The 11,162-nt window shown below is 34.6% G+C and overlaps 1 protein-coding gene across 3 annotated transcripts in view; it reads right to left on the bottom strand.

Annotated features, from left to right (window-relative positions):
• Positions 1-838: 838 nt before the first annotated feature.
• Positions 839-11,162, bottom strand: part of LOC122402773 — a 32,687-nt gene continuing 22,363 nt past the window's right edge. For 2 of the 3 annotated variants that reach the window (XM_043405851.1, XM_043405850.1), the window contains 2 exons: positions 6,882-7,167; positions 839-4,133 (listed from right to left, as the gene is read on the bottom strand). In XM_043405851.1, coding sequence (XP_043261786.1) covers positions 3,955-4,133; positions 6,882-7,167 — 465 coding nt within the window. In that variant the 3' untranslated portion in view covers positions 839-3,954. The remainder of the gene's footprint in view (positions 4,134-6,881; positions 7,168-11,162) is intronic. The other variant, XM_043405852.1, reaches the window with a different exon arrangement.

Genomic DNA, 11,162 nt, shown 5'->3' with positions numbered 1-11,162 from the left:
GAAATAGAGAAGCGTTAGGCGCTGCTGGGCGCTCACGTCACTGGAAACGTTTCCGAGTACACCTGCAACTAAAAAGAGGGCGCAAGTCATTTCTTCAACGGTTTATATCCAGTGTCTCGATCCGTTTATTAGATTAAAAATCGAACTACTAATGGTCACATCTATTTATACGTTATACCACGGTATAATTACATGTTAGCCTATAAAATTTTTCCCATATTTTGATTGCAACAATTAATACGATATGCTGACTGGAATATACGACTGTCACGCAATTTTGAATTTTCGTAAATAATTTTAGAGCATGAATATGCAAATAACGATATTCCTCATAGTTCATACTTTTAAGTATTCAATATCAGTACGTGATGCACCAATTGTGTATATGTATGCGAGAAACAAAATCAATATCACTTTTATAGATAACGGAATTATTGAAATATACCATTTTGAGCATAACAAGTAGCCATTACTTTTTAAAAATACCTCACCTTGAAATTTATAAACGTTCGAAAACATTTTTTAAACTTATTTAATCGATTGCTGATAAATTTTGCTTATCGTTTTCTGTAAATTAAATATACATATAAGAGAGAATAAATATGTATTACATATATAGATAATTGTTTTGAATGCTTTACAAAACTATTTTCTCAGCCTTTGCGATTTTTATGACAAATTGCAAATGGAAACTATTTATCTGTTGATGTAAACTTTTGGCGATCTTCTAATATCACAACTAATCCGTTATTTATTAGCATCGTTTTACAAAATCATAACAAATTTGCGTGATCGCAGTAGGATCTGGGAAAAACAACAGATGATACATAGCTGTAATTTAATCTTTATTTTTTGTTGAAATAAGACTTTTATACTTTTGTAGGTGTGAATAGTATACGTTTATACGTGAATGTGTGTATGTATGTCTGTGTACGTGTAGCTGTGTGCATATATAGACATGTATATAATTCAAAAACGGTTTTTCTAAAATCTAAAAAGGAGTCTCAACGTAAGTCTCCGTGCTCCATTTACAATGGAACAATTTGTCTGTAACTGTGTCAAAATCGTTCTTTTAGCTGGGCAATCGTGTGCAGTAAATTATTATTCGAGAATTATAAAAATAAGAACTAATGGCAAAGAAAATCTAACTTATTCAACGTTGTCGTTTCCTACTACTAATTTTCTTATTGGAAATCGCATTTATTTAGATATAAATTAAAAGTAAAACCGACTATTGACACATTGACTGCCGTAGTGGCCACTGGGTGATCAGCGCTTTAAATTAACAACGTGTCTTTAAAATACTTAGAATAAATAAATCTTAACATTTATAATTTGTTGATAACATCGCTGACATTAAGAATGCTGTAAACTGTCAAATACCTCTGTCATATTATAATTTGAAAAATGATCGGGGATAAACCTAGACTAGGAACATTTACGTGGCAGTCAATGCGTTAAACAATTTCACGTAATTTCGATATGAATTATCGTGTTCGATATTAGAGGAAACCGGAAAACAATTTGTGGTAGAATTTACGGTTCGCCATTCGGCAAACTGCTCACGAAAGTCCAGATAACGAGCGAATACGATTGCTCATTTTTGGACCACATAGCAAGCAACAATTGTAGTATGCTTTCTTAGTTGTAAATATGTAAAATCTAAAAGAACGGTTCTGTACAGATTTTCCTGTTTTCACTTTCAAACGTTCAAGCGATTGTTTCGAGCTTATCAACAGTGGGTAATAGGATATCTTATTAATAAAGAGATAATGAGAACATTCTAATTACTGAATAACAGCCAACGAGTGGAGTCTTCAAGAGAGAAATTTAATACTTAGGTAGCCTTGGTACTTTGTTAAATTATAAGCAATAGTTAAAATCTGAAAAACTTTTAGTTACTTAGAGGCACATCCTTCGGATGTTTCAACTAACGTACGTAAAACAAGAAAAAAAAAACCCAGATAAGGTTGAATACGTTAAATGTAAGTTTCGCTTGCTTAAATCGAAGTCGATCCGACTTAATTTCGTATATTTTGAAATGCATTAGTTTTATTTCTTTTTTTTTTTTTTATTTCCATAATAAAATATTGCATACGTTTCGTAAACGCCTATAAGATCACAAATCTCGCGGAATCATGCTACCATAACGCGAGCACACGCACCGTATAACAATTTCGTGTACCACGATGAAAGAGAACGAATTACTAAATGGCAAAATGTGCCAATAGCTTTATATATCGAAGTACGAGATTAAACTGTAATTCGTATATAGGTTCCTTTCCGAACAATGGAATTTTTTTTTTTTTTTATGTACGAACATTATTAGAAAATAGTATTTTTTAAGAAATTACAACTATTTCGACCCATTTTTTTTTATAAATTTTCAATTCGATCTATTTATTACTGTCTGTTCAACCTCTAAAATAACGTTACAAAAATTCATTTTCTTTATTCAACGTTACAAACGTCAGCGTTTTATTGACGAAACGCGCCGAGTGAGGAAGAATGTCAGTTGCAATGCTCTTGTATAACGTCATTATACTGTATTATATTGCTCCGTGTTACTTAAGATGAATATAATAACGGTGCGAAATAAATTTAAAACGCGTTGTTAGAATTAAGGTACACGCACGCATGCACACGCTATAGAAACGGAGATATTAATCTATTTGTAGCAGGAATAGTTCGTAAAATCCAGGTTCATCATCACAGAAAAGCTATATTATATATACACATACGCCTATTTACATACATGTGTCTTAAAACGTTGCATGCACAAACGCACATGAGCCAAAGATGAATGAAAACTATATTGTAATGGTTAACCGAGCATGCATGGAGCTCGTTATTCGATTAATCTCACTTTTTGTCTTTGTTTGACCCAAAAACTAATACAAAAATACGCGCGTGTTTAACAAAACACACGTGCGTATAATACATACACGATAATGAGAGAGATATCGATATTTGCTTCGGCTGTTTCGATATACAATTAATAATAAAATTAATAGAACGACGAAAATATTTGTTTAAAACTCCATTATTAAAGTTGTACCTCGAGGATATCCCACACGACACATATTTACAGTTATATCTTTGGCGTTATATTCAAATAACCTGTCAGATGTTACGCGTAATCGAATGAACAAATTTATGATGCAAGGAATGTTTTTAACAAAAACAAAAGAAGTGTATCGGAGAACAGATATAAAACAACACTGATCTACACTGTATGAAAAAGAACTTCGGCTGAACATTCGTCGAATTGTCATTTTAATCGTTCACAATTAACCTGAGACTCGAACCGTTTTCGATTGCCAACGATTCGAAGATTCAAACGAAACTCGTTCGCCAAATATTTATAGGCGACTTGAACTGTCTTGCGTTTGAAAATGTCAAGATATCAACCAATATATATATTTTTTTTTTTTTCTTCGTATTTTCGTATAACGTTGACAGTATGATCGTTGATTTTGCACAGTGCGATATGATTATGATGTTGCATGACTCTTTTATAGGTCAGTTGCAATGCGATTTCCTATCACAATTGACATCGTTGTTATCAACTGACTTTATTCGTTTTGGTAATCATTTCTATTTAAATTGTATGATCTCTAAATTTTAAGGCTGACGATTAAAGCTAAGATATTGCGTTTTTGTTGGTCAGTCATCTCGCGCGTCGAACACTTTCATTATCTCGCACATAATTATACTTTCCTACTCTACGAAGGAACCAGGAACGTTTAATTAAATGTAAAACACGTAATTGTTTCGGATACTCGAAATTAATTGTACAGCTGTGAATCGCAATTCCTCTGTTCTGGAAATATTAATTCCATAAATTCCGTTGGATAATACATATCGGGCGTATCGATGACATTTCTTTTTTTTTTTTTTTTCTTTTTTTTTTTTCTTGTCTCCCTGAAACGATCTCGACAAGGCCTGGCTAATTTAAACGTTGTTCACGCCCGAGAAATCTTTATCGATCTCTTCTTTCTTCGATCCGTTCACGCATCTTCGGTACAGGCTAATTAAAGGCATCGCCAGCAGCAACACTCCGCTCAGCGCAATAAACAAACCGGCCAGGTAAAACGACAGATCGTACGTCCCCGTGATATCGTACAGCCATCCTGGAACAATGAAAATACGGTACACGCTTTAAGGTGTTGATTGTCATCGACAGAATTTCAACGATCTCGCGACATTGAAACTCGGCGATCATAATTACGCGATGGTTCATCTGGGCCATGGAACTTCAAAGCCATTCGTAATCGTATAATTCATAGAGGGTCCCGAGTTACCCGTGGGCAGCGCACTGATAATTGATCTTTCTACCTCCGACCTTTGACGTATACTGATGCCATTAAGCGGCTGTATTACGTATCATAAGTCGGACACGGATGTGCGCGTACAGCCATTTTCGACTTATGACACGTAACAGCGTAAAATACAATTTTCCACGTAATCGAATTAAGTAGAAACTATACACACGTAGTCGCCGAAACCGCCATGCGAAGTCTTTTAAATCACGATGCAATTTCGCGGATTAGTGTAGCTCTTACGAAGAACCAGGAATGAACTCCGACGCCAATGTTGTCGGATCTCTTTCCTTCGTTTAACCCTTTTAATGTTATCGACGCTTATAGGAAGCACGGCAATATTGCTCGTGATATATTATCAGCGCTTATAGGCGCCTGGCAGATTCGTTCTATGTATGCTATCGGCGTATTTCATTTTCGTTTCGTAATAGTTTCTATTAAATAAAAGCAGGGCCATATTCATCGTAACGATGAGACAAGAGGTTCTACGGGTTTTGTATAAAGCGAGGGAGACGTGCACTGCCATTAACCTCTTCACGCCCTTGGCCACATATGTGGACCTTTAGTTATTTTTTATAATTATAGTTACTGTCAATAATAAATAGACCCCAAAAAAAGAGAGGAAAAAAAATAAAAATCGTCCCTGAAGAGGTTAAAAAGTTCACCACACCCTTCCATCATAAAAATAAACGTTTTATCGAAAATGTTATCCCCGCGCGATAATTCGGTATCGCGTAACTATAATTTAAAATGAGGATTATAATTGTACTTGGAATTAGACAATTAACAATAATTTGTTATTTCTGTTCAATTAGTGGATCTTCAATCGTATCAATCTCGATAAGTCTCCCGGAACGATTATCATCGATCAGATTAAAATTTTTCACCTGTTTATTATTATACAAAATTTTTCAAGAAAATGTTATTAAAAAATTAAGAAACAGTATATACAGGGTGTTCGGCCAGCCCTGGGAAAAATTTTAATGGGGCATTCTCGAGGCCAAAATAAGACGAAAATCAAGAATATTAATTTGTTGATGGAGGCTTCGTTAAAAAGTTATTAACGTTCAAAGTTCCGCCTGTACTGAATTTTTTTCTAGAAAGTAGGTAGGATTTCGGGGCTATGTCTAATGACAAAAAATGATTGTAATTGTGCCCCGCGACCGGAAATAATTTTTCCAGAACGATTTCAAATTGTTTTTTTTTTCGTTGAAAAAAGGCACCTAATTAAATTTTCGGTAAGGAATTTTTTTCTCGAAAGTGCGTAGGATTTCGTGGGTATGTCTATTCATAAAAAATGCTTGTAATTGACCCCTGTAACTAAATATAATTTTTTTAGTACGATTTGAAATTCTTAATTTAGTCCAAAAATTTCAGTAGCTACTCGAATTTTTTCTCGAAAGTGGGTAGGATTTCAGGGGTATGTGTATTCATAAAAAATGCTTGTAATTGACCCCTGTAACTAAATATAATTTTTTTAGTACGATTTGAAATTCTTAATTTCGTCTAAAAATTTCAGTAGCTACTCGAATTTTTTCTCGAAAGTGGGTAGGATTTCAGGGGTATGTCTATTCATAAAAAATGCTTGTAATTGACCCCTGTAACTAAATATAATTTTTTTAGTACGATTTGAAATTCTTAATTTTGTCTAAAAATTTCAGTAGTTACTCGAATTTTTTTCTCGAAAATGCGCAAGATTTCGGAGGTATGTCTATTCACCAAAAATGATTGTAATTGTGCCCCGCAACCGAAAATAATTTTTCCAGAATGATTTGAAATTTTTTAATTTAATTTTTTAATTTAATTTTTTAATAACTTTTTAACGAAGCCTCAGTCAAGAAATTGATGTTCTTGATTTTCGTCTTATTTTGGAATCTCCCATTAAAATTCTTTCCCAGTGTATAAAAATTTTAATTCAATTAATCGTTACATATGGACCAAGAAAATGAATTTTTGCCAATGTACTGATGTATGTCTAAAACAGTAGAAGTGCGTTGTCTAGTATGTGCATTTGCCATCTGCAAAGGATGACTTACAAAGTTTCTTTAAAATACAACAAATGAACCGTAACACTTATAAAATTTTGAATAACGTTACTGCCATTGGAGGTGCCATGAAATATTAAATACATCATTGTTGAACACATATCTGTGCATGGAAAACTGGCGAGGCAACCAAACGTGTTATTAGTACTTAAAAAAAAAAAATAGGAAGAGGTACTGTTGTACAATGATCTGGAGTAGAAAACCATCTTAATAAACGAGCTTTGTTAATGCTCCAGGGGTGTGCGTGTAGCTCGAAATTCGAGTGTAGGCTCGATACGTCTAGGGCCGAATTGAGTTTACACTTAGAAAATATAAAGAAACGCCCAAACGATGAAGTAAAAATCAGACGTATGTGTTCAGAGTCGACGTATAAATTCAGATGCTGTTGCCTCCCTCTCGTTGATCGAAGTACAAATCCGTTGCTTTCTTGACGATTCTCGAGTTTCGGGTTACACGGGCACCCTTAGTAATTTCCAGCCCATTATAAATGTCAGCGAGTTCGTTCCCCTCTTACCAGCTAACGGAGGGCCCATGAGATTAGCGACACCCTGAACCAAAAGCAGCAGGCCATAAGCGTTCGTGAACCGGTCCAAAGTGATCAATTCGACGAGGATAATGCTGGTGAGACTGTAGTTCGCCCCAATGAATAGTCCGAAAGCACCAGATATTGCGCACAAAGTGTAGTACCTGCTAACCACCATAGGTATTAAAGCCGTGACCGCACCGCAGAGAGCCATGCATACTGCATATACGATGGATGCGTTTACCCATGCTCTGTCACCTGCCCAGCCAAGGAGAATCTGAAAACAAACAGTTCATTTTCTTTTAATATTTAGACACTCCTCTTGGGTCTTCGAACTCTCGTGCTACCTTTCCCCAAACAGAGTGAATGTAAATTCTTTGAGTTCAATTTTTTTTTTTGAAATTAATAAAACCATGCAATGATACAGCTGTACGTAATTTTGGTTAATATTATATTAGGTTCATGCGTATGAAATGTCGAACTTTGTGTATTTTTATGTAAGAAAAGCGTCCCCGTTATTGACCAAACTCTCCATTAGTGACCTCTAAAATATTATATTTTTTTAAAAATGTTATGTAAAGATTGTTATTTCTTTTGCTAGTACATGTATTTCCAAATAAATTAACATACAAGTTGAGATTTGGTCATTTGCATAATAGTCGATGGATTCTGTAAGCTAAAATTAGATTATCAGTTTTCTACTTCACCTGTATACAGGGTGTTCACGCAATTACTATCCACCGATTTTTTCGAAAGATATTCTAATTAGAAAAAAAATGTAAGAGAACAAAGTTTTAGAATTTCTTACGACCAATAGGACAGTGTATGTCAATTTGCATATTTACATTATTTTCCTGAGAAATGACCTTCAATTTTTTAAATGAAGTTGCATATATTTTTTACGTCATCTGAAAGTGTTGGTCAAGGTGGATACATTCGTGTATTGTTTGATGACTTTCCAAGTCGTGGAAATACAAAAATGAAAGAAAGATTTTGCATACTTCGTAATATTGTATTGTCGAAAATAATTTAAATGATAAGCTCGACAATAAATAGATAGGCACGGACCTTAAAAATGGCCGCCAAGATCTCCGGATCTGACACATTTGGATTCTTTTTTTATGGACAACTCTAAAATATAATAAGTTGTGAAATGTGTGTTCGTGCACAACGAACTTATTGAACATCTTTTAAAATTGTATTAATAAAGTGTTTTTACGGAGACACAATGTTATGAAATATTCAACATTTTTCTTTTATTTACGATCTTCTATGACCTCGAAGGTCATTATACATATAATATATAGAGTGTTCGGCAAAATAAGACGAAAATCAAGAATACCAATTTGTTGATGGAGGCTTTGTTAAAAAATTATTAACGTTTAAAGTTCCGTCCGTACTGAATTTTTTTTCTCGAAAATGCGCAAGATTTCAGGGGTATGCCTATTCACCAAAAATGATTGTAATTGACCCCCGCGACCGAAAATAATTTTTTCAGAACGATCTGAAATTTTTTCTTTCGATCGAAAATTTGCACACCTTCTCGAATTTTTGTCTCGAAAGTGGGTAGGATTTCGGGGGTATGTCTATTCACCAAAAATGATTGTAATTGACCCCCGCGACCGAAAATAATTTTTCCAAAGCGTTTTGAAAAATTTTTTTTTCGACGAAAAATTTCAGCACCTACTCGAATTTTTGTCTCGAAAGTGGGTAGGATTTCGGGGGTATGTCAATTCACCAAAAATGATTGTAATTGACTCCCGCAACCGAAGATAATTTTTTCAGAACGATTTGAAATTTTTGAATTTAATTGTTAATAACTTTTTAACGAAGCCTCGAGATTTTCGTCTTATTTTGACCTCTAGAATCCCTCATTAAAATTTTTCCGATGGGTGGCCTAACACCCAGTGTAGTACAGTAATGAATTCGTCTTGACAAGCACTTTCAAATGACATAAAAAATATATGGTATTCCATTTAAAAATTTCTCAAAAAAATAATATAACTATGTAAAATTGACATACGCTGTCCTATTGGTCATAAGAAATTCTAAAACTTTGTTCTCTTCCATTCTTTTTCTAATTAGAATAGCTTTCGAAAAGATCGGTGGATAGTAATAACGTGAACACCCAGTATAGACAATCAGAGCATAAACACATTTAACAAGAATTGCAAGTAAATTGATGAAAAAAATGACAGAAGAATGTGAGTTATTCTTTCATAATGTTTCAGGGTGAAGTGAAAAATATGTAATAATTATTATAAATTGAGCAACGTTTTACTTTTTTATCGGCAAGATTTCACAAGGTCGAATGTGTCTGTTCCGTGGAATCGATAGTTGGGGGATAAATTTTCCGAGAATTATTTCCATATTACCCTCACTGCCACATCCCTCGGATAACCCTTGCGTGACGCAAACTCAGGGTCAAAGGGAGTTTACAATGAAATGAGATCAAGGAGGGTAAGAGGAACTGACGCGTCGCGTCATTGGGCGTCTTAAGACGAGTCTGACGTAATACGAACATTTAAGGAAACTCCCGATTTAACGAAGCAATCGATCTTACATGTGTCATCGGTCTGACATTATTGATGACAAGAATATCCCGAATTTGGCGCGCGTAGGCGTTAAAGTCTCGAAGTTCCTAAATGTTTAGTCGCTCGTATTAAAAATTAGTTAACTCGATCTCAGCTAAATTCTTTTCGCCATTGTTCACCATGTAACAAAATGTATCAAGGAACAAGTTGTTCGTTCAAAGGAAATGAACATTATAATTCGTTCGAATTGCTTAATGCTGACACACGGTTGGCCCACTACTTCAGAATTTGTCGAAATCAATTTTATGAATATTTTATTAAAATGTTAACAAAATACCGGTTAATGCAAACTAGTGCATATATCTCCAGTGAAACTTTGGTGGAGGAATTGCTGGATCGGTGACATATCTTTTTGCCAGAATTATAAAACCAAAACCGCAGTCTAAAGAAGCCCATGATCGTTGAAATCGAAAGAACAACATCTGAGTTATTTTGCTGCGTTTTCTTTGTACTTTAGAAAAAGAAGCATAAAGTTGTCTCTTTTTGTTTTCGAATTGTTAATTGCTTTTATCCGTGGGCCACCTCGTAGTAATAACACTACACTTTCCAAAATTAATGGTGTCGTTCAACAAAACATAGACACTAAAAATGAAATTTAAACGACCCACGCTTTTAGCAATATGTACTTGGTTTTTAACGAAGAGAAGTAATTTCTTCTTGAGATGTGTTCTCGTGCAACGAACGGACGGAAATATTCGCGATTAGATCGAACGGTTCACCATGTAGAACGTACAATTTTAGATGAAAGATACCTATCGATTACTGCATAATGCTGCCAGCAGATTCGACTTAAATACGGATAATCGATAGACTTGGGAAATATCAGAGCAGCCACGGCATTAAAATTTTTAGAAATTTTATTTACACCGGCGAGCGTCCCTTTTGAAAATGATGCCTCCGTGAACCAGCATGTGGAAATAACCATTCTTTGGTGGCCGATAAATACCAGCGAGGCGAACTAATATTGGAACACATAAAGGAACAAAGTAATGCTACGAAGGAGAGAACTCGTTGAACAATGAACATCGATATTTGGAATTATCGACATGCCGGCGATGTGACAACCCAACATTAAACAACACGGAGCATAATACGCGTTCCTATCGCCAGATTTTAAGGTTAACGTCCCCTGCAGTTATTACAATTTCACGATTACAGTTACCATTTAAATAATTTATTTAAAAAGAGCAATTATTCTACGTTATTATCTTAAATGATTCAATGTAAACTTATCGATGAACTACCTAACACAGATTTCAATGACTGTTTAACGTTAGGTGTACCAAATGAATAATCCAATTTTTTTCAGCCACATTCGAAGTTTATTTTAAAAGAAAGTAAACCGAATTGTTCAAGCAAGGTATTCGTCGTTAATTTTTATAACTATAAGCCAGCTGATGAATTCCATCTCGAAAAAATTTTACGTTTCTGGGCCCGATAAAGTCGTCAAAAGTCAAACTCCACCACAAAACATCCATCTTTCTATGCGAACTCCATGCAACAAAACAAGTCCACTTTAACCAACCGAAATAAAAACTTTGCAATTTTCTGCGTCTCCACGAGGTGCCATCTTAGCAACACAGAAGCTATGGACAAACGACCCCGTCATACAAGAATGCCAAGAAGCTTACTTCAGGTCTAACTAAATGAACAACTTTATAACAATAATATGGATCCC

The sequence above is a fragment of the Colletes gigas genome, unplaced genomic scaffold (assembly GCF_013123115.1).
Source record: "Colletes gigas isolate AHSC1104 unplaced genomic scaffold, ASM1312311v1 Colletes_gigas_Sc00039, whole genome shotgun sequence".
Lineage (NCBI taxonomy): Eukaryota > Metazoa > Arthropoda > Insecta > Hymenoptera > Colletidae > Colletes > Colletes gigas.
Note: the sequence above shows the minus strand (reverse complement) of the source record. Positions and strands in the feature narration are given on the sequence as shown.